General features: G+C 48.7%; 1 protein-coding gene across 1 annotated transcript in view; it reads left to right on the top strand.

Moving 5' to 3' along the window:
* The window catches only part of CLIC4 (chloride intracellular channel 4), a 129,849-nt gene that overhangs the window by 80,749 nt on the left and 24,512 nt on the right, over nt 1–24,588 (top strand). The window contains exons 2-4 of the mRNA XM_015405574.1: nt 3,034–3,143; nt 3,993–4,118; nt 10,139–10,245. Coding sequence (XP_015261060.1) covers nt 3,034–3,143; nt 3,993–4,118; nt 10,139–10,245 — 343 coding nt within the window. The remainder of the gene's footprint in view (nt 1–3,033; nt 3,144–3,992; nt 4,119–10,138; nt 10,246–24,588) is intronic.

Raw genomic sequence — 24,588 nt, 5'->3', positions numbered from 1 at the left:
GTTAAAATCTGGCAGGGGGAAGGTTAGTCAGTTAAATTTTGAGGGTGTGGGGACAGGGACTAGAAACTGTGACTGAGGGAGAAGGGTCAGTTTAACAGAAGCATAAATTGGAAGATCTATGGAGAGATCAGATCTTTGATTAAGTTCCCCTGTCTGGGGAACTGAGGATCAAATGGGATGTGACAGTGTCATTGTGGCTGCCATGAGGACGCCATCGTCATTTTAAAGTGATCTTGATTGGGCCCACAGTGTGGCTCTTTTGTCCCCCCCCCACCTTTTCAAGTGCTGAAACAGCTGCCAAGGCAGTGTGGCCATTTTAATATTTGATAAGGCATGGAGACCCTCCGCCTGCCACACTTTAAAATGGCAGTGGTTTCCTTGTGGTGGCTGTGAGGACACCATCGCGTCTAGTTTGGCCCTGAGATGTTACAGTATTCCAGCAGGGTTTGCTGGATCTGGGGTGAACCTTAGTTGCCACATAATGGGTGCGGTCAGACGGCCTGCCGGGAGCGGTTTAAACGGCTCCGGTTCCAAGTGGACTAATTTGATCCGGGGCAAGGGCGGTCACACTCACCTCCCTCACCGCGCAACACATCACTTCTGGGCGTCCACACTAGGCGTGCAGCAGCGCACTGTATAGAGATATTGATTTCTAAAAATCCATGCCTTCTCCTGTGATTACATTCTGATAACATGCTGTGTCTTATTTCCTCTCGCCGACAATTTGGCCAGAGAAACTTTATAACCATGCCATATAACCACACATTCTTTCACACCTCTAAGTGGAAGAGCTAGACTTCAAGGCACCTGCTTTAAGGCTACATGGGCCATGTCATGTACATCATGGAGAAGCTGGAAGTTGGGTCACCTGACTGCAGGAGGGGCCTCCAAACTTCTAGCCATTCCTGTGTTGCAGCTATGGCAACCAACAATTGGACACACCCATGCCCACTCGTGGTTGGCTGCATGGCCACAGCTGATCATGACTGGAATTGGGCTATAATTGTTTGATCCCAATGAGAGAGACTCTCTCTTAGCTTGCTCTCTGCTCCTACTCTCTCTGCTTGTTTTATGACACCTAGAAATGCCGTCTCGTGAGGGACAAAGAACTGCTTTGTGAATTAGACCACATGGTTGAGCAAAGATTGATTTTTCCTTCAAAATCCCTTGGACTGTTTGGATATTCCTGAACTTGGTAAATATGTATCTTTTACTGTGTAGTTAAGGCAAATCGCCTTAGGTTTGTTATTTTGGTAAACTCTGGTAGTCTGTGCTAAACTCTGTACTAAATAAAGATTCCTCTGATTGTTAAAATTGTCTTTGATGTTGTACCTGAATTCCAAGGCTAAATCTTGTGGTCTAAACGCTCACCATATACGCTACTATTGGAGAGTAAAAAGTGTGCATCTCTGGGAGTGAGATGCTAATGTGTTAAGTTCCAGATACCAACTGAGAGTTTGAACCTCTAATCTCAGGTTGGGGGGGACTAATGTAGAGGTTCTGGTGGCATATTGTTCTGAAACCTGAGAGGGTATAGCCTACCTCTGGGTTTGTTGTTTAATGTATTGTAAAAGTACAGGGTTCCCTCCCATTCCTGGACTGGCCTGGGTGGGAAATACCTGTACATGATGGCAGCGGTGTGACCTGTACACGCGCATCGGCGTTTAAAAAAAATTATTTTACATTTTGCACATGCGCATAGGCAGCCATCCACAGAATTGAGATCTTCACGCAGGCGCAGAACACCCTGTCCTGAAAAGCATGCCGTGAAGAAACACTGCCCTTTAAAATTTTACAGCAAAAAAGGCCTCCATGAGGTCCCGGACTCGTCCAAAGCCTAAAACTAATCACTTTTTTTTGTTTTGCTTTATTAATGCTGGGGCGAAGCTTCGCCCAAGCGCATATCGCTGAGGCTAAAAAAAAAATGGCGGGGGAAAAACGGAAGCCTCGGGGTTCCAGCGGAAGGGGGGCTTGTGGAGGGGTGTCAGAGGGGGGGGGGGGGAAGCAGCTAGAACCGGAGCACTCAGGATAACACCACTTGGCAAACTACACCGGTTTAAGGGGTGTTTGCGACGATTGGCAACGGTTAGGGACGGAAGGCAGATGTTGTGCATGTGATCGCGTGTAAGTACTCCGTTTCTAACCAGCTTCTATACCGGCTTAAATGCCCCATCTGAACGCACCCAATGAGTGCGGTCACACGTGCCAGATAACGCGGGGGGAAGCTAGGCTATTTTCTCTGTAGTAATTTGACCCACCACTGCGCGATCAGATGCAATGGTGGGTGCATCAGGTTTTTTTCTTCGTCATGTGTTTCCGATGCGCTTCAATGAGGGATCACTGATGCAAGGGAAGCGCGCTAGAGCGATCACACAGGGAAGTCCGTCTGTGGCCCTTTGCAAACCCATTTGCTACTGCACTTTCCCCGGTATTTTTTAACTCTGCTTCTTCGGTGGTGCAAGACAGGTTGCCGACAGGTGCGGGACACTTGCCAGATGTTCCCATGCGATTGCGCCCTTAAAATCCACCCGGCATTCTTGCCCATCGTGCGGCTTAAGAGCAGTGTGATCGGGACCAATGTTATGGGTTTTTTAAAAAAATTTTTAATTTTTTTTTAATTTCAGGAACCCCCCTGAGAGAGTGTTTTGTTGGGCACGTACTGTTTAAAAGCTAATTTTTGACAACACTTTATTGATTGTTAATATTCACCTCAGGTGTCTGTTTCCTTCTGAATCAACTTTTGTTCTTGTGCACTTTAAAAGAAACCATCTTGTTTCTGTCAGCTTTCCCTTGGTTCCCTCAGTTATGGATCTGGGCTTGAGAGGGTTTATACGCAGAGCCAAATTCTAACCCCTCAAACCTTTTTAAAAACCCTACTGGGAACGCTGGTGCAGGGGGGGGGGAGGGAAACTGTGACCAGAAAAATCCTGTGAGGTGTTGTCTCAACCTCAGGGAATCCATCACACCCTAGTCAGGAGATGTGACATGGAATAGGTGCTGGACACCAAGATGACCATTTCTTTTTCTTTCTAGGCTGGTGTAGATGGAGAAAGCATTGGGAACTGTCCTTTCTCACAGCGTCTCTTCATGATTCTGTGGCTTAAAGGGGTTGTGTTCAATGTTACCACAGTTGACCTGAAAAGGTAAAAAAAAATTATTTCATAGATAAAGCTGTGCTCATAATTTTGGTCTTTGTCGACTCCAGCATTGTTGCAAATGGGGAAAACAGGCTGCAGGCCTAGGGGAACTTTTCTGGGAGCAAGCCCCACTGAATGACACGGTACTTCTATCCAAGTAGACCTGCTTAAGATTGCTCTTAAATAATGTGTGGGATCCAGCCAGCTTTTTCACTCAAAAAAAGTTTGATTCTCCCCTCCTCCACATGAAGCCTGATGGATGACCATGGGTCAGTCACAGTTCTCTTAGAACTCTCTCAGTCCCTCCTGCCTGCCTCCCATGGTGCCTCTTGTGGGGAGAGGAAGGGAAGGCGATTGTAAGCCATTTTGAGAATCCTTAAGGTAGAGAAGAGCAGGTTATAAAAACCTACTCTTCTTCTTCCTCCACTCCACATGAAGCTCGCTGGGTGACCTTGGGCCAGTCACAGTTCTCTCACAGTTCTCTCAGCCCCACCTGCCTCACAAGGTGCCTGTTATGGGGAGAGGAAGGAAAGGGAATCGTAAGCTGCTTTGAGCATCCTTAAGGTAGAAAAAGGTAGGGTATAAAAACCTACTCTTGTTCTTTTAGTTGGATCTAACCCACTTTGCTGTACAACATGTGACTGGAATATCCTCTTGAGAATCTTAATTTTCTTATACTATTCATAGAACAATACCCTTTTGTTATTAAACCAGGCTAATTTGAAATATACTACATGAAATAAAAATCACAACTGACTTTGTAAACTTTGCAAAACCAATGGAGTTAAGTGACCACTAATCACATATACGATTACGGGTTTTAAAACAGCAACATTTTTTTTCTTATTTCTGCAGAAAGCCAGCAGATTTACATAATTTGGCTCCTGGGACCCACCCACCCTTTCTGACTTTCAATGGAGAAGTCAAGACAGATATCAACAAAATTGAGGAATTCTTAGAGGAGATCCTTTCACCTCCAAAGTAAGCATTATGATTTTGGAAAGATTGTCTTAGAATAATACTGTGATGCCAGACAAAACGTGGAAAGGAGATCTAGCCATGGGAAATGAATGTGATGTCCATACAGAAAGCAGAACTGGATTTGCTTATGCTGAGAATATTATATGAACCAACATGCAAAGGGGGGGGGTACAGCTCATATAGTCAACAACAAATAATGAATAACAAATAAGCTGTAGATAATGATACTGAGCTTGATACTGAACTTGTTAGCCCGTTATTTGGAAAGACTTAGTCTTGCAAGAATATGTTCTACCCTTCAGGAAACTGATGAATTGTAATGGATTTAACCATGGAATGAGAAGAGGCAACTGCTGAGATTTTGATGTTTGGAAGAAGTTCTTCTTACGAAACGAAAGTTTAACTCCGGCGAATTTCGTCCATCTGGAATTGGAATTACGTAAAAGATTGGATTATATGCTTTGATTCTATGAATTTCTGTAATTTTGTAAGATTATGGTCCCAGTCACATGGGCTGTAAAATGTGGGGGGGAAGTGTGGCAGTTTGGCCAGGAGCAAAATAACGCGCGGCAGCCCGATCACAGGTCCCGTCGAGGTCCCGTGGGTAGGGGCGAGGTGGCGATCCTGCAGCACGGCAAAGAAGTAGACGGCAAAGAAGTGGCGCGGCGCGATCTCACCAACGGCATGCATGATTTTGCGGAGCAATGGAACTTTCGCTTTCCTCTTCATGCGCATGTGCAACGCGTTGGGTGCTTGTGCGCATCCTGTGGAGACTTAGGGGGAAAAAATATTTGCGATGGGACATGGGTGGGCGCCGGATGCCACGGACTACCACCGGAAACGTGATCAGACGCTAGCCCTTGCCCCACGGTTTCCGGAAACTAGTACCTCGGAGGTACTAGTTTTTAACTCCGCATCTTCGGCAGGAAGCCTCGGGTTCGCCATGGGAGCTCTACGCTTCCCAGATGTTGCGGTGTGATTGCACCCGGAAAATCCGCCTATCATCCGTCTCAGTAGCGTGGCTAATGCTCCGTGTGACCGCAGCCTATAAGCACTTTTTGCATTATCTACAGCTTATTTGTTATTCATTTTTTGTTGTTGAGAATATTATATGAATGGAAGCTGGGGACCAGCAAGGACCTCATAGGGGAAAGGAAATCCCGTTCTCCCTCCCCACATCTCCCTTCATGCTGTGTCCTGCTTGCCCAACTATTTTCCTCTCTCCACTTTGGCTCCCTGTCCTCCTCCATGCAGACTCTTTTATTCCCCCCCACACACACACCCCCGTGACAGGTCAGCCACCTTCCCAGTATTTTCCTTCCCTGTCTCCTCACCCAACTGCCTACCTGCTCTTTTCTCCCCCTGGCCGTTCCCCCACCCCCTTGCTATTTTCTTCATCCCCTCCCCTTGCCACCTTTCCTTCCCTCTCCCTGGCAGCCCCTACAGTGTTTCTTTCCATGTGCTTCCTGCCCCCAAACTACCTACTTATTATCTCTGCCTTATTTATTTATTTATTTATTTATTTATTTATTGACATTTATACCCCGCCCTCCCCGCGAACGGGCTCAGGGCGGCTCACATAGGCACAAAGTGCATTCAATGTACAAAGTCCAAATATAAATACAAGATTAAAACAAGTTAAAATCAATTCGAACAGATGCATAAATAAACCCGACATCTTACGCACAGGGGGGAGACTGGGTGATGGAAGATGTTACCCCAATAAAGAAGCGGTGGTGGCAGTGGTCGTGGCGGCTCCTACTCATAGGCCTGGCGGAAGAGCTCCGTCTTGCAGGCCCTGCGGAACTGCATAAGGTCCTGCAGGGCCCTGATCTCCTCTGGGAGCTCATTCCACCAGGTAGGAGCCGCCACAGAAAAAGACCTGGCCCTTGTTGCCGTGAGCTTGGCCTCCCTAGGGCCACCTGAAATGTGTGTCCCCTGAGCCAGCACTGGCTGTATATGCACCAAGGACACTACCACTCTTTGGTGGAATTTTTTACCCCCACAATTCTTCAGGGATGTGGATTGGTATAGTATGGCCCAACCTTGTCAGATCTCAGAAGCTAAGCAGGGTCGGTACTTGGACGGGAGGCCACCAAGGAAAACTTTACGGAGGTAGGTAATGGCAAACCACCTCTGCTTAATTACTTGCCTTGGGGTCAGGAAGCAATCCTGGAGGGTTTCTTTTTGTCATATTCTGGGCATGGAACATTGGTCACTGCGGGTGTGAAGGGGGAGGTATTTGTTGGGTGATAGTGAGATATTGAAAAATTGGTATTTAGCAGAGATAAGATGGTCCAGCAGAGCCAGAGTAAAATAATTCAGACTGAGACTCCATGTGTGATTAAAATATAAAGTTTTTACTAAATTCTAGCATGGGAAGGGTAACTGGGATGAAAATAACAACAGAGCATAATCGGCTACATCCTTACTCTATAAAGACAAAACTAGAAGAGGGAGAGTATGGCTACTCTTCTTCTTCAGAACACCAAACAAAGACGGGAAGAGAAGCCATAAAATGGTAATATACCTTGACACTTTAGTCCCAATCAAATTCCTGGATCAGGGAGAAAATTCCCGGGCATCCTACATCTAAAGAACATTGGTTACATGAGAAACATGTGACTTCCTGTGAGTAACATAAACAAACATTTAACCCCAAGATATACTGAGTGTTTTCAACTTGTAATACCCAACAGTATTTGTAAATTTCCTGCATTGTGCAGGGGGTTGGACTAGATGACCCTGGAGGTCCCTTCCAACTCTATGATTCTATGAAAACCCTGTGGGGGTCACCATAAGTCGGCTGTGACTTAACAGTCCTTTACATACCTACACACACATACACAAAACTCTTTAACTGTTCATATGTATTGGTAAACATGGGGCTTTGCCCGAGTTTGCAGAAACATCTACTTTAGCCCCAGGTTCCTTGTCTTGTGGATTTTTTGATTTGCAAGTGCCGCCCACCTCAGACAACTGGTCCTGGTAGCTCTGCCTCCTCTACTCTGGCAGTGACTCCGGGCGGAGCATGCTCTTTCCCAGCACCTGTCACTTGAGATACTTTGCAACCTGAGATGCCAGAGATTGAACCTGGCTGGAACCTTCCGCATGCAAATCAGGTGTTCTACCAGTGAGCCCACAGTTACACGTTGGTGGCAGATGTCCCCCTTAGCTTGCGCATAGCAAGTCAGTCACATGAGCGTGGTGATTACCTGGACTTCCCTGCCCCTTCCCCCTTCCTCAACCCAAGATCTGGGCGTCATCGGAGCCTCTGCTGGGGACTACCAGTTCTGTCTCCCAGCCTAGAAATCACTATTTCAAATTAGTCCCAGGCACTGGGCCTCACCCTTCCCCAGGCACTGCAGGATTGCTAGTTCATCCATCTCTGGCTATTAGGAGGGACATTGTCCTAACTGGAATGCATGCTCCCTTTGGTATAGTGGTTAAGTGTGTGGACTCTAATCTGGGAGAACCGGGTTTGATTCCCCACTCCTCCACTTGCACCTGGCTGGATGACCTTGGGCAAGTCGTAGTTCTGATAAGAGCTGTCCTTGAAAAAAGAGCAGTTTCTGTCAAAAGCTCTCTCAGCCCCACCCACCTCACAGGGTGTCTGTTGCGAGGAGGAGAAGGGAAAGCAGTTTGTAAGCCGCTCTGAGACTCTGAGTGAACGGTGGAGTATAAACCCAGTCTCTTCCTCCTCCTCTTCTTCTCCTCTAGACCAAATCCCAACACAAGTAAACATGATTTGTTGAACAAATTTTGAGTTGAGCAGCACCTTTAAGACCAACAAAGATGTATTCAAGGTATGAGCTTTTGTGTGCACGCACACTTTTCCAGATACATTTGAAAAATTTGTGTTTGACGTATGCATACGAAAGCTCATACCTCGAATAAACCTTTGTTGGTCTTAAAAGGTGCCACTGGACCCGAAATTTGTTCTACTGCTATTTGATGTATGCACATGAAAGCTCATACCTCAAATAAACCTTTGTTGGTCTTAAAGGTGCCACTGGACCCGAAATTTGTTCTACTGCTATTTGATGTATGCACACGAAAGCTCCTACCTCAAATAAACTTTTGTTGGTCTTAAAGGTGCCACTGGACCCGAAATTTTCTACTGCTATTTGATGTATGCACACGAAAGCTCATATTGTTTTGCTGCAGTATACGGTTGTGCGCCCTTGCCCCTTTCTGCCCACAGGGTGTCCCCGCATCCTCCCTTGTCCTTGGACTTGAGAGGGAAAGGAGTTCTATGTCACCTAAATCTCCCAGGATTTAGGAAAAAGCCACCCACATGTCTCATTGGCCTCTTCCCACCCGCTTTTAAAAGCAGCCGTCCAGATGACACGTGCTCCATGGGCACTTCCTTCCCTCCCCTGAAAAAGAGTCACCCTTGGGAGGCAGGTCAGTCTCCTCAGCACCTGTGAGTGTATCTTCCTGTTCCGCCTCCTTCCAGCGCATGCTGGTTGGCTGGCTGAGGAGGCTCTTCCTCCCCACCACAGCTGGCTTCTTCCTGGTCTCACCCCAGATATTGGAAGTAGGATCAGCCTGGGTTGGTACTTGGATGGGAGGCCACCAAGGAAGCCCAGGGTCGTTATGCAGAGGCAGGCCATGGGCAAACCACCTCTGCTCACCTCTTGCCTTGAAATCCTGATGGGGGTTGCCGTGAGTCAGCTGCAACCTGACAGCACTTTCCATCACCACCACCACATAGCGCCAACATTAAAAAAATATGACTTGCATGCTTTGCCTTCTACAGCAGGCCAGTCCCCAACACGGGACCCACTAAGCCGCGCCCGTCCCACCAGGTGTTTCCAGATGTTGGGTGCTCTTGCATATGCTCATGCGCGCACACACGCGCGCACACCATTTGGCAACTTCAAGAAGCAAAAGCAGCAGGTTTAGCAAGCCCCTAAATCTCAGCTACAGGAGCCGCGGTGGCTCAGAGGTTAAGACGCTGAGCCGCAGACCGGAAGGTCGGTAGCTCGGCAGTTGGAGACCCGAGTGCCACGTGACGGAGTGAGCTCCGGTCTCTGGCCCCAGCTTCTGCCAACCTAGCGGTTCGAAAGCAAGAAACTGCAGGTAGATAAATAGGTACCACTTGGGTGGGAAGGTAACAGCGTTCTGTGCGCCTCGGCGTTTAGTCATGCCGGCCACATGACCATGGAAACATCTTTGGGCAGCGCTGGCTCTTCGGCTTGGAAACGGAGACGAGCACTGCCCCCCCTAGAGTCGGATTCGACTGGCTTTCGAGCAAGAGAAAACTTTACCTTTACTATGTCTCGGCTGGAAATCTGCAAGGCACAGATTATTGCTAGAGATATTTGGCTGTTCCTTTTGGTTCTGATGCACAGCCCACAGAAAACCACAGGAACCTTTCAGCCAGCCACGGGGCCCTGCCGAGCAGCCGGCGTCAGCCTTTTGTTGCATTTCAGCGCTCCGCACGGCTTTTGCATCACACGCCTTCTTAAGTGTGCCCATGCTTCCCACCCCAGCCCGCTCTACCTATTGTCATACCAGGAAAAAAAATTGCCATTATATTTTGGATCGTTTTTCCCTGGAGGGAATTAAGCACAGGGCCACTTGTCATTAGAGAGAGGGGGCGGCTGGCTGCCAAGACTCCTCCACACCTTTTGAAAACAAATGGCTTCTTCTGATGGATGGCTGCTGTTCCCGTCACATTAAGCGCCTGGTGCAATTAACCTTGTCATAAAACCATCAGTGTGTGACTTTGGAAAGACTTGGCTCTCCTTGGCAGCGGTGAGACTCAATGGAGTCTTGCCGGGCTGGCTCACAAGCTGAGATAAGTGACTGTTTTCAAAAGCACATGCACATGCACGCGCACACACACGAAGTGGTCGACAAGACTGGTGCTGCACAGGACAAAATGGCACTTCCAGGGAGCAGAAATGTGTGTTTAGTAATGTGTGTGTGTCTATAGATCTCTGTCTATCTTCCCCAACTTTAATTTTCCCTGGGGGCATTTTTTTTTAGAGCACTCTTTGCTTTTTTTGCAGGTATCCAAAGCTGGTGGCCAAGCACCGTGAATCCAACACTGCGGGGATCGATATCTTCTCCAAATTCTCGGCGTATATAAAAAATACCAAGCAACAGGACAATGCCAGTGAGTTCCAGGGAGTGGGGCAGTGGGCGGTGGGTTTGGTGTAGTGGTCAGGGGTCATTTCCTGCAGGAGCGCACCGGACTGGAGCTTCGGCAGTAAAGAGCCCAGGAGGTGGGCACATTCAACAAGCCCCACCCCCTGCTCCCAGCAGCCCTCAGTCAGAGCAAGAAGCAGCCAGGTAAGTTGCAGAGCCCTCCCCCCAGCCCAAAACAGTCCAGTGGCACCTTTAAAACCAAGTTTTATTCAGGTACAAGCTCTCCCTCCTCCCCGAGGACAGATCTGCATGTCCCCCCCCCAATAGCTAGCAATCCAAAAGAGTCCAGTGGAGCCTGAGCGGTGGGTGTTGCCTTCTGACACACTTCCGATGATGTCAGGGGGTGTGGCCTATGCAAATAAGTTATGCTAATGAGTTATGCTAATGGGCTCCTGCACCTCTTTTTCTACGAAATGATCCCTGGTAGTGGTTAAATGCGCAGACTCTAATCTGGGAGAACCGGGTTTGATTCCCCACTCCTCCACTTGCACCTGGCTGGATGACCTTGGGCAAGCTGTAGTTCTGATAAGAGCTGTTCTTGAAAAAAGAGCAGTTTCTGTCAGAGCTCTCTCAGCCCCACCCACCTCACAGGGTGTCTGTTGTGGGGAGGGGAAGGGAAAGGAGTTTGTAAGCCGCTCTGAGACTCCTTTGGGTAGTGAAGGGCGGGGTATAAATCCAGTCTCTTCTTCTCTTCTTCTTCAAGCATTTTGTCTAGATTCAACTCTAGGAGCACCTTAGAGACCAACAAGATTTTCGGGATTTGACTCTCCAAAGCTCATACCCGGAAAGCCTTGTTGGTCTCTAAGCTCTCCTGCTGCCGGCCAACACTGCTGCCCTCTGAGGAATTTCGTCTGTGTCTCTTGGCGTTAGATTTATACCAACGTGAGCACCAGCTCCACACTTCGGAGGGCAAAGAAATGGCTGCATGTCCAGGAGTCTTACACTGTAGCACACATGTACTGGGTGTGGTCCTGTGATCCATCCAGGCCCATAGCTACGGTGGGGCTTTGAGGGGCTCCGCCCCCTTTCTTAAAGACACAGCCCCACAAGAATTTCTCCTGTACATGCTTTTCCCGATCATTTTAAAACATTTTTAAAAAGGCATAAGGTCCTTTAAGCAGAGTGGGGTGCTGTAGTTGACTAATCCCCGCTGGCGTAGGGAGATCCACAAATCACACGTGAATCTGGGTCGTCACCTTTTCACAGCTGCAGTATGCTCAGCAGGGAGAGCAGGAAAAAAAAACTTGCAGAGAAAAAAAAAGCATGTCGTTTGAAAAATCAAGCCCCACAGCCTTGCTAATTAGCCTCTGTCTCGATCCAGTGAGCATTCGAAAGGTTACTTTACTTTAGCATAGCAGGCAAAGATCAGGCGACCATCCTCTGCTACCAGGATATGTTGGAAAACTGGTAAAAATAGTTAAATATTCAGAGTTTTGCAATGGATCTTTGTTCACTGGAGAGGAGGCCGCTTTGGAGGGAGGGCTCTACGGTATCATATTGTGCTAGGTCCCTCTGCTCCCCAAACCCCATTCCCCCGAGGATCCATCCTAGGGTTGCCATCCTCCAGGTGGTGGCTGGAGATCTCCCAGAATTACAACTAATCTCCAGACTACAGAGATCAGTTCCCCTGGAGGAGAAGGGCTGTTTGGGGGGGTGGACTCTATGGCTTGATATGCCACTGAGGTCCCTCCCCTCCCCAAACCCGACTCTCCCCAGGCTCCACCCCCAAATCTCCAGGAATTTTCCAGCCCAGAGGTGGCAACCCTACTTATGCAATTTAGAATCTCAGTCTGAATACTCAAGTTTCCTCCTTTATAAAGTTTCCTCCTTTTCCTCCATGACCAGCAGGGAGCGACAATCATCCCCCCCCAACCCCCCCCTTTAAATGTCTACTTCCATGTGAGATATCTCTGTGTGTTTGCTCCCTCAATGATCCATGTATTCATAGAGCTTATAAGTTAGCTCATTTTAATGTATTGCCCTCTGCAGTACTTCAAGGGACATTTCCTTATGCACAGAGGCTATGTGATTGTGGAAGAAAGGAAGTAGAATGTATTGAGCATGTTCTTTTGTATTGTGATTATTATGCTGACATTCGTGTTAAGTATTTAGATCGGTTGTTAATGGATTTAATAGGCCAATCTGATAATTATAAGTCCTTTTTTCTTCTTTCCTCAAAAAACTCTGTAACTATTGAAATAGTAGCAACTTTTATATATTTGGCTTCTAAAAAGCGAGTTATGTGTTAACTGTACTGAGTACTCCTTATGTCTTGTATACTTCTTAGTGCAAAATGCCAAAAAAGGCTATTGTGTGTGTGTGTGTATGCACAATTACAGTTGTTTACTAGCAGCTTTCACTTTGATTGCAGGTTTATCCTCCTATTAAAAACATTTAGCTACACGCCCATCTTGTAAAAACTTCTGGTGGCTTCCCATTAGAATGAACTGACGTGTAGAAGCTTAGCAGTATTTCTACTTGTGGAAAGAGGTGTTTTTTAGAATGCAGCAGGGGACGTAATACATCCAGGACCTCGTCGTGATCTATCTATACAGATTTGGAAAGTTTCACTGGACATTTTTATCTCTCCCTTGTTCAGTTGTTGTTTCTATTCTGACAGAGAGTGTTGTTATTCACTGTAAAGTGATTTGTACTAAGATATGCAAATGTGTATTGTTTATTAATAAGAAGAGAAGAAGAGGAGATTGGATTTGTACCCCGCCCTTCACTCGGAGTCTCAGAGTGGCTTACAAACTCCTTTCCCTTCTCCTCCCCACAACAGACACCCTGTGAGGTAGGTGGGGCTGAGAGAGCTCTTTTGAGAACTGCTCTTTCAAGAACAGCTCTGACAGAACTATGGCTTGCCCAAGGTCATCCAGCAGCTGCAAGTGGAGGAGTGGGGAATCAAACCCAGTTCTCTCAGAGAGTCCGCACACTTAATCACTACACCAAACTGGCTCTCAGCACCAAACCAGCTCTCAACACCAAACTGAGTCGAACTTAACAACTGTAATTGTGTTTATGTATTGTTGTTTGTTGCTGGTTCCTTATGTCAGCTACTTCCATGTGATCCCTGATGAGCAAGAACTGAGGCATGCCATATCACACATGGTCATTTAAATGGGGGCATCTTGCCCACATCTGCAGCATTAGCTTGCCAGGGGTCTGTAGCCAGGGGTGGTGGTGGTACTGAGCTAGCTTGCCACTGCAGAATGCATAAACTATGAGGGCATGAGACCCGAAGCACATGCGGCACTGATCTCACACGGTCACTTCTCTTTTGCCTGCACATTTAAGTTGGGCCCAAAATCTCACAAGGGAAAATATCTGTGATTTTTATTTCCTTGTTGCATTATTAATCTGTGTGTCCGGGAGCCTTGCGTCATCATGTGTGTTGTCGAGGGACACTCTAGCATACCATAGAGTTTTAAGGTTGAAAACTAGAGCGTCCCCCGACGATGTGCCCGGCGTGATGACGTCACCTCTGGGGGGGGGGGGAAGGCTGTGTGTCTGGGAGCCTTGCGTGCACAGAAGTGACATCATCATGCCGGGCATGTCGTCGAGGGACGTTCTAGTGTTCGGGCTTAAAACTCTATGGTACCATAGAGTTTTCAGGTCGAATGCTAGAGCGTCCCCTGACGATGTGCCCGGCGCAATTACGTCACCTCCGGGTGACGTCATCATTTCGGGCATGTCGGCCCGATTCAGGTACTTTGGGGGCAGAATCCCCCCCCCGGCAGCTGGATCTGGGCCAGTGGGTTGGGGGCCCTTAGAGCGGGCAACCCCCCGCCCCCCTGGGGGACCTGGAAGCCCAACTCTGTAGTTTGGAGATCAGGTTGGCAACCCAAAGTGAGGGCTATGCATGCAATATCACCTTGCACATCCCCTCTGTCTGCATGCCTCTGTGTTCTGTGGTCGTGATGATAACCTTATAGGTTCGCTGGCCTCTGGCCAAGTGTCGCTACAGATGTAGGGTAATTCATGTAATCGTTCCCTGGGATTCAGTCCCTTTTCCTCTTCTCTTTAGCCAGCTATATATATATATGAGTTGAAAGATTTGGAACAGGGTACCTAAGGCAGTAAGCCCAGAAGCAGACACATTTGTGCCATATCAAAGTCCCTACAACTTCAAGCATCTTGAAAGAGGAGGAATTGATTCCAGATTCTCAGGATGTGGCGAGCCGTGTTTAAAGAGAGCGCGCATATTTATTATTTCAAGCCAGCTCAATTACAGCCGACTCGATGCCTTCCACCGCCACCCCACATCATTTAATAACAGGCTTCCCTAAAGCAGTGGTCTTCACCATCTCATGTGATTCGGTCCTTCTATGCTCTAACCTTTTCTACAAGGCTCCGGTGCTGTGGTTGACCTACAACTAGAATTCCACCTCCTCACATCAGATGTGAGGGCGAAGAGTTCTAAGAAAAAGCCGCCGAGTATGATCTCGACATCCATTTCCTAGAATCCCTCTTTAGAACATTAGCTCCTTGGATTTCCTATTGGAAGGGAAATCTCAGCAGATCTGCTCCACAGGCTTCAGTGGACTGGACTTAGCCATCCATTTCCCCTGTAGAGCCCGGGAATTCTATTTCCCTTAGGGGGTGTCAAGCAGTGTGCCCTCTCAGCTGAGTTAATGTGAGCTAGCTCACAGTTTTTTTAGCCTCCAGCTAACACATTTTTGTCTTAGCTCAGGAAGGATGGCTCCAGAGCAAACTAATTTATGCAGTAGCCATATCATTCACTCACAACTTTAATGGCCAGTAGGTCACAAAGTAGGACTCCACAGCTTAGAGGGAGCATTGGACTGTCAAGTAGACTTCTTAGCACTCAGAGCAAAATCAAAACAAGATTTTTTAAAGGGGCGCTATGAGTGTCAAAGTGGTATAAAACTGGTCTAATCTGGTCAGGTGCCCCGTCCTGGATGGCCCTGGGTTTAGCCTGATGTCATCGGATCTCAGAAGCCAAGCAAGTTTGGTACTTTGATGGGAGACCAGCAAGGACGTCCAGGGCTGCCACGCAGAGGCGGGCAATGGCCAACCACCTCTGAATGTCTCTTGCCTTGAGAATCCTACGGGGTCACCACTAAGTCGGCTGCGACTTGACGGCACTTCTCACACACACAACATTGCAATGTACTTGCGCTCTTTCCACAGTATCACCCGGGCCTCTTGGAAGGCAGAGCAACACCGTCTACTTTTATTAGGGTTGAGAGAGAGGAGGGACAGGGGCAGCTGTGGGCATTGCCACTCGGAGATCGGGCACGTGGGACCCTCCGGCTGCCTGCACTTAAAGGGTTCCCTTTAAGTGCAGGCAGCCAGGGCGAAAGGGCCCTGCGCGTCTGATCTCCGCTTGGAGATCGGGCGTGCGGGTAGGCATCCAGGGCAAAATGGCCCCATGGGGGCGGGGCTTGGAGCTGGGACGTCCCCAACGTGATGTCATCACATTGGGGATGCCCCGCCTTCTCTGGGAACGCCCCCCAAAGCCCCCCGCTGGGGACGAAGATGGACCTAGCAACCCTAACTCTTATGGCCTCTGGGCTGTGTTAAGCTTCACAGTCTGAATCCACAACTGAAGACCTCCAGGCTAAATCAAGTCTTTGCTGAGAGGTGATCCCCCGGCCTTGTCAATTGCTAGGGTTCTCCCACAATTACAGTTTGTCTCCGGACTACAAAGATCACTTCCCCTGGAGGAAATGGCAGCCTCAAGAGGGCAGACTCTATGATCTACCATAGATTCTAGATGAATGTCTCCCCGAGTTCACCTCTCCACTGGCAACCCCCCCCAAATCTACGGGAATCACCCAGGCTGGAGTTGGCATCCCCACCGATCCCCAGCCTGCAGTGTGAAAGATGGGAAAAGAGAACAGCAGTTGCCAACAGTCTACTTGTGAGGAAAGGATTGGGGCGTTAAATCCCATAGTCTCCAGTGTACCCCCCCCAGCAAAACCAGTTGCTGACCTGGTCTTTCAAATCATTTGACAGACAGCAGATCTTTCTTAGCACCTGGTCCACAATCCGGGGAAGGGGGGGGGGAGCAAAATATTCCATAGATTTCAGCTGAAGCACATTGCAGACGGAGATAGAGCGGCTATTTAAGTGCTCTTGGAAGAGTTATGGCTGGACTGATTGGCTGAAATGCGCTGAATTCATTACTGCATCTTTGCCGCTGAAGGGGAGGGCAGTGTGTCTGCGTAGCAGCTAGCTGTTTGCAGCCGTCTAATCCTTCCTAAAGTTGTACTTACTTTGGCCTGGAGAATAAGCCCTTTGATTCCCGAGTTGTTGTTTTTTTTTAAAAAAAAACCCTGTTATTGAAATGAATATTTAAGAGCGCGCTCAGTGCCCTGTGTGGGTGGCCGGATTCATTAAGGTGTTTCACTGTGTTACTCTTCAGCGGTAGCTGTGCTCGGGAGACCACCTGGAGGCAGAATTTCCAGCTGCCTTGACCAGAGAAACCCACCAGTCCGACTTGGAGTCAAGAACCCCCGCCCCAAATTAAAAACAAGAACACTAAATCATTAATTTACATCTGATTAAGTCCTCCCCCCCTGCCCCCCTGTTGCCGCAGCATGTCTTGCGGTTAGGCCAGTAAGGTGAGAAATGTCTGCCTGTTGGATATGCAAGAACTCCAGCAAAGGAGTCTGCCGGACATGATTCCTAGCCTATGTACGTACATTTTTGCTTTGATTCACCTCTGCTGGCTTTAACCAGGCATGGGAGAGGGGAGCCACATGATAGGCTGTGTGTCCTCTGTGTGTCTGTGTCTGTACTGTTTCCTGGATTAAATGACGTATCAAGAGAGTTCGATGCAAACAGGAAGCAGAATTACCAAGGCTAGATTTTAAGAAGAAGACGAAGAAGAAGAGGAAGAGGAGGAGGAGGAGGAAGAGGAGGAGATTGGATTTATACCCTGTCCTTTACTACCTGAAGGAGTCTCAGAGCTCCTTCAGAGCTACGAACTGCTTTCCCTTCCCCTCCCCACAACAGACACCCTTTGAGGTAGGTGGGGCTGAGAGAGCTCTGAGAGAACTGCCCTTGAGAGAACAGCTCAGAGAGAACTTGTGACTGACCCAAGGTCATGCCAGCAGCCACACGTGGAGGAGTGGAGAATCAAACCCGGTTCTCCCAGATTAGAGTCTGTGCTCCTAACCGTTACACCAAACTGGCGAACAGCCACCAAACAGAGGGAGGGAGAATTCTTCCCGGTACAATTTCTCCTGCCACAGAAGCACACAGTGGGAAAAGCTGTACCCCAAGAAGTATACTGGGAGAATCCCGCTATTGTTGAGGCCTGGCAACCCTAGCAGCAAGGACTGTAGAACCTGACTTTTTCTTTTAATGAAAAGAAAGATTTTGTAAAGATTGTGAAATGGGGATTTCAGCCCCCCCCCAAAAAATCTGGTCTTCGAAGTACAAATAGTCTGTTTCCCCCCAAGGTGTTCTTTTGCGATGCTGTTACGTTTTGGCATTTGGATGAACTGAGAGATCCGGCTGCACCCAGAGGAAGAGGGTTTCAGGGCTCAGGTGGCCTGGCCACCACAATCCTGGCCGGACCGCGCAGTCCTAAGCACAAAGAGGAAGGGGAGGATCAGGGTCAGCTGTGGTGGGACAATCCGAGAGAGAGATCGGGGTGCAGAAACGCCATCGAAGGCGATCCTTCCAGGGGCTCGAGCTTGCATCCTACTTCTGGCTTTGTGCCAGGGCTATTTTTGGGCAGGAACGCACAGGAACGGCGTTCCGGCTGGCTTCAGAGTTGGCCACGCCCACTATAGCCAAAAGCTCTGCCTGCATGGCTACAGAGGGAAGGCCTGGAGAGTGACCCCCCCCGCGACTCCAAGGTGGGCAGGCCAGGGGCCCCCCTGGAAGGATCAGGGAGGCATTTAAATGCCTCCCCGTGCCTTCCCCAGCCTGTCCAAGGGCCAGTTTGCCCAGGTGCACCCAGGCTAGCCAAGGGAAGGCAATTTAAACTGCCTCCCCTCCCCTCCAAGGGCCGGCTTCCCCTGGGGTGTGGCCTAATATGCTAATGAACTTCTGCTGTTGGATGTGGCCTATTATGCTAATGAGTTCCTGCTGGGCTTTTTCTACAAAAAAAGCCCCGCTTTGTGCTATAGCACAGAACTCCCTCTGGGGGGAGCTGTTTCCTCAGAACAACCCTTCAGAGAGAGCCATGACCACCTGTTGTGACTTCTTCAGATTTATAAGAAGAATTTAAAAAATCGAGGTTTAAATTATGCATGGGATAGAGAATGGAGAGAAAAAAGTACTTTTCTCCCTTTCTCACAATATAAGAACTCATAGGCACTCAATGAAATTGCTGAGCGGTCGGGTTAGAACGGATAAAAGGAAGTACTTCTTCACCCAAAGTGTGATTAACACTTGGAATTCACTGTCACAGAAAGTGGTGGCGGCTATAAGCATGGACGGCTTCAAAAGGGAACTAGATAAGCATATGGAACAGAGGTCCATCAGTGGCTATTAGCCACAAGGTATAGATAGGGGCTGTGGGGCAAGTGATGCTCTGTCTTCTTGGTGCTTGGGGGGGGTGTCAACAGTGGGAGGGCTTCTAATGTTCTGGCCCCACTGGTGGACCTCCTAATGGCACCTGGTATTTCTGGCCACTGTGTGACACAGAGTGTTGGACTAGATGGGCCTTTGGCCTGATCCAACATTGGCGTCTCTTATGTTCTTATTAGGGAACAGGAGCCAAAACAAGGGCTGGAATAAAAGAAGAGGCCTAGAGGAATGGTACATCAGAGAAACAGCTTCCGAAAACAAAATGTTGGTACAAAGCAGGATTAACACTGAGGAAACGACTGATGATCCAGTAGGGTTGCCAGATTTTTGTTAGCTGTGCTTTTGGAAGAGTTTGGTGTAGTGGTGAAGGGCGTGGTCTCTAATCTGGGAGAACCGGGTTTGATTCCCCACTCCTCCACTTGCACCTGGCTGGATGACCTTGGGCAAGCCGTAGTTCTGATAAGAGCTGTCCTTGAAAAAGAGCAATTTCTGTCGAGAGTTCTCTCAGCCCCACCTACCTCCCAGGGTGTCTGTTGTGGGGAGGGGAAGGGAAAGGAGTCTGTAGGCCGCTCTGAGATACCTTTGGGTAGTGAAGGGCGGGGTATAAATCCAATCTCCTCCTCCTCCTCCTTCTGCAGCAGCAGCAGGAGCAGCGTAAAGAAATTTTGCCCATTAAACTGTTCCCATCATTGCAGTCCTCTTTGGGGGGAAAAAGCAGCCACCCATTTATTTATTGGGTATGATGCCCATATCTATGTGTTTTTTATTGAACTGTTTTCTAGTTCTAAATGTTGTTTTTAATTGTCCGGATGTTTTTATATGCACTGCTTTGGGAACCCTAATCAGATGGAGAGGCGACATAAAAATGTTTTCAATAAATAAATGGGTGGCTGCTTTCCCCCCCGTCTTAGCTCAAAGACTGCACATCACTCTTTCTTCCATGGCCCATGGAAGCGTGGGCCTTGTGAGGGAGGAGGGAAATTATATTTGTGCCATCTGAAAACAGAGTGCGCCAGCTATCCCCTCTCAGTATACACTGATTTTAAAGATAAAAGATTCCGGTGGGGTAGCCGTGTTGGTGTGAAGCAACAGAACAAAGTTTGAGTCGAGTGGCACCTTTAAGACCAAATTAAACTGTGTTGGTCTTAAAGGTGCCACTGGACTCAAACCTTGTTTTAAAGATAAAAGCCACTGAGACTCGACCTGCATCTCTTACTATCTGTTCCGGCTCTCTGTGTCCCGAGAAGCTCCCGAGCTGTTTGTGGGTTGACAGCCACAACCGCAAAGAGCAGCAGAGTCGTTATCTGGGAGTGAGTGTCCCGACCAGCCGAATCACGTTGCCGGCTGAGGTGCTTTCAAGGAGATTTGGTGGTTAGGAAGGATTGAACCCACTGCTTCGCGTGGCAGGTGTAAACTTATTCTGGCATGCAGGGGTGGGGACTTTTAGAGTGTTTTCCCTCCTGCCTTTTCAATCTTGTGTTTTTGTCTGAGATTGTATGCGTACAGGAAGAGATGAATGGAGCACATGTTTTAAAGGGCTTTATAAGAACATAAGAGAACATAAGAGAAGCCAATGTTGGATCAGGCCGATGGCCCATCCAGTCCGACACTCTGTCACACAGTGGCCAGAAATACCAGGTGCCATCAGGGGGGCCAGCAGTGGGGCCAGGACATTAGAAGCCCTCCCACTGTTGCCCCCTCCCCAAGCACCAAGAAGACAGAGCATCACTTGCCCCGAGAGCTCCTATCTTTACCTTGTGGCTAATAGCTACTGATGGACCTCTATTGAAGAGACGGCAGAGGATGAGGAAAGAAATAACATAGTCACAAGTGTAAAGGAGTGTTTTTTGAAAACTTTTTTGTTTCTGTCCCTTTGTTTTATCTGGTGGTGGTGGAAAGTGTCCTCAAGTTGCATCCAAGCTATAGTGACTGGGGGGGAGGGGAGTGGGGGAGCAGGGTTTTCAAGGCAAGAGAGGGACGGAGGTGGTTTGCCATTGCCTGCCTCTGCGGAGCAACCCTGGACTTCCTTGGCGTCCTTTCTTCCAAGTACTAACCGGGGCTGACTCTGCGTAGCTTCCAAGATCTGACGAGATCGGGCTAGGCTGGGCCACCCGGGCCGGGGCCTGTATTTCCCTAGCTCCCTATAAACGTTTTCCTAGATTGTGAGGCCTTTGGAGGGTGATAAGACTTGGATGCCGATTCTGGGGTAGGTCGGGCCATCAAAAAGCATTTGCTCTAGAAAGGCGAGTCGGCCTGCTTGCAAAGGCAGGTTGTGAGCAGATTTGGGGTGGGGACGTTACACGGGAACAGTTGCCAACTCCAGGTTGGGAAATACCTGAAGATTTGGAGGCAGGGCCTGGCTAGGGTTTGGGGAGGGGAGTGGACGCAGCAAGGACGTGAGGCTGTGGAGTCCACCCTCGAGAGATATCACATCAAACTGCCTTATAGTCAGGGGTCATTTTGTAGAAAAAGAGGTGCAGGAGCTCCTTAGCATAACTCATTAGCATCAATTATTTGCATATGCCACACCCCCTGACATCACTGGAAGTGTGTCAGAAGGCAACACCCACCGCTCAGGCTCCACTGGAGTGTTTTGGATGGCTAGCTATTGGGGACGGGGGGATGTGCAGATCTGTCCTCGCAGAGGAGGGAGAGCTTGTACCTGAATAAAACTTGGTCTTAAAAGTGCCACTGGACTGTTTTAGACCGGGGGGGGGGGCCTCTGCAGCTTACCTGGCTGCTTCTTGCTCTGACTGCATGTGCCCGCCCCCTGGGCTCTTTACTGCCGGAGCTCCGCTCCTGTGCGCTCCTGCAGGAAAGGACCCCTGCTTGTAGTGAATTAGACCCTTGGTCTCTTAAAGTCAGTCTTGTCTACTCAGGCAGCAGCTCTCCATGATCAGTTCGGAGACCCACCCAGCTGCGCTGAAGTAAAAAAGAAAACAGCTCAACTCTAAGAGATCTCCTCTGTCTCTTTCTCTCTTCTCTCTGGCCCCATTCATACGGTGAATTTGCCGTGGGAGAGCCACGATTGGATGGCGGATTTTCTGGGCATGATCACACCACAACATCCAGCAAGTGGAGTGCACCCGTGGCCAACCCACGGCATGCCACTGAAAATTCGCAATAAAAAAATACCTCCTCGAAGGTAGTAGCAAATGGTTTGCCACGGGCTGCCTCCGGACTCCCTTGGTGTGATCACCCTGGCGCGGCTTTTCCCTCCGGCCGTCTTTGTTGCAGCACACACGCTGAGGGCTGGAACCGTGGGTTGCCACCGATGCGTCTGATCACGTGGCTAATTGTGTCGCCGCAAATAGCCATGCCTCCCCCCCCCCGCGTTTTCCAGCACGTGTGACCGGGGCTTCTCTTCTCTTTTTTTGCATTGTTTAAATTATGCCATTTGTAAGCAAGATAGGGAAGGGGAAAGAGCAACACAATCTACACAGCAACATAGGGCTCTAGTCTGGAGCTTTATGTGCAGATTTTGATTCCTTGCATTCATGCACAACTCAGAAGCAGCCCATAGAGAGACCAGTGGTACTTAAAACACTGCAGATTGGTATGACAGGAGGTGTTGGTAGTGCAGCCTTCACTCTGTGTCTTAAGCATAAGACTTTCTTTATGTCTGCATTTGCCATTCTGAAGCCTGGGGGTGGTGGTGGGGAGGCTCTTATGTTTGTCATGCAGATAACTGCACACGGAAACTGCTTATGTCAGATATAGTCCCATCAGAAATCTCTCGAGTGTGTGTTAATACATGACTTGCAGGAGAAAACATCTGGCGTGGCCCACTGAGTGATTTTTCAGCATGCAAAATGCCCGAGGAAAGTAACCCCCACCTCTAAGTTATGAAAAACCTCTTAACAGAAACGGTCATATAATTATAAAGAACCGACATCCTTGATGATATCGGATAGAGAGTGCACTATTCACATCTCTCAGGGATCCTTTTGTTGTAGTTCTGGTTTTCAGACACAAGGGGGTGCCGTAGTCTAAGCCAAGCATGGCTAGGAACGGTTCCTCCTCCACCACCCCATCCTGGTCAAACTCCTCCAGTAAAAATGAGAAGTTCCTGTTTGTTGGCTGGGTATCTCTGGTGGCTCTTTGATCATATAAATTATACTGCACAGGCTGCATAAATACACAGCAGCTTCGTTTGGAACACTGTCACGATCATCTTTCGTTTATGAAATGCTGCGGTTTTACATTCAGGGCTGGCATGACTAGCAGAAGCACTGGCATTGCTGTCGGTCGTGCCGGCTTACTCACTATATGGTGTGTATATAAAGGAAACTGAGCATCATTTCTTTAAAATAAAACGGTTAAAAAACTTTCCTGGGCTATCTTCTGAGTGTGTGCCGGGGCTCCACCCAAGATAATTGCGCTCCCTTTGGACCTCTCCATTTCTGGCCTGGGTTAGCCATAGCAACGATCCCCCACCTCGAACACTTTGGGAGCATGTTTATTCATTTATTATTTATTTATTAAATTCAACTTGCCAGGCCGCCCTTCCCTGCGAGCAGGGCTCAGGGGCAGCTGACATCAGATAAACATAATGATACTCCATTGAATGACAATTAAAAACTACTAAAACGATATACAACCAGGGCCCTGGTCACACAGGCCAGATAACGTGGGGGGGAGGCGTGGCTGTTCGCCCCGGAGCAAAATAAAGCGCGGTAGCCCGATCACATGGTCCCCCGAGTCTCCGTCCTTTGGCTGTTAGCTAGCGATCACACGGCAATGCTGCACCGTGGCAAAGGAGCGGCACGGCACAATCACACAAGCGTTTCGTATTTGTGTGCATGCGCAGTTCTGCGGAGCAGCACTGCTTTCAGTTTCGTGTTTGTGTGCATGCGCGTACGAAAAACATCCGGTTTGCGACGGGACATGGACAGGCGCCGGATGCCACGCGATACTAGCGCTCCCGTGATCAGACACCCACCTGTGCCACGCATTTTCCGGATACTAGTGCACTCTCCTTTGTACTTTTTAACTCCACATCTTCGGTGGGACACCACGGGTTGGCCACGGGTGCGCTACGCTTCCCAGATGTTGTGGTGTGATCGCGCCCCGAAAATCCGCCCGACATTCGTGCCTTTCGCACAGCAAATTCTCCATGTGACCAGGGCCCAGACAATGCAACTTCATTATTTAAGATGGCGAAAAAATTCTGTTCTCAAGAGCTCCCTGAGTGAGGGGATGCGGAGGGCTGGGTAGGAGGGTGTGAGAGTGCCAGCCGTTGCTGTCCTCGACCAAAAATCTGGCGGAACATCTCTGCCTTGCAGCAAAGGCAGTAAATCAGGCAGAGAGTTCCACCTGGCCGGGGCCAGGGCTGAGAAGGCCCTGACCCTAGTCAAGGACAGCCAGACCTCTCTTGGGTCAGGGACCACAAGCAGATTCTTATAGCTGGAGCATAATGCTCTTCCAGGGGCAGATTTACAGAGGCGGTCCCGAAGGTATGTGGGGCTTGCTCCTTGGTAGTACACACGAGGAAGGTCGAATCTAGGGCAGTGCTTTTCCATGGAGTCTGTTCAAACTTTCCATTGGGACATATGTTTTAGTTCATGTAGCAAAGTTGCACAGTCACAGAAGCATGGTATTGTGTCCAGTAAACAGACTCCAAGCAAGGATATTGCAAAAAGGTAAAACTTACATTTTTTGGGGGGGTGGAATTATTTCATAACAAACAACAACAAACAGACATAACATATATAGGGGAATATACTTGTACTTTCTTAACAATGTCTTTGACCTCTTATTCTATTTTTTTAAACGTCTAATACTTCTTCACCTTGTGAGT

This window comes from Gekko japonicus, unplaced genomic scaffold, assembly GCF_001447785.1.
Source record: "Gekko japonicus isolate JY-2015 unplaced genomic scaffold, Gekko_japonicus_V1.1 scaffold2856, whole genome shotgun sequence".
In the NCBI taxonomy this organism is placed as follows: domain Eukaryota; kingdom Metazoa; phylum Chordata; class Lepidosauria; order Squamata; family Gekkonidae; genus Gekko; species Gekko japonicus.
Note: the sequence above shows the minus strand (reverse complement) of the source record. Positions and strands in the feature narration are given on the sequence as shown.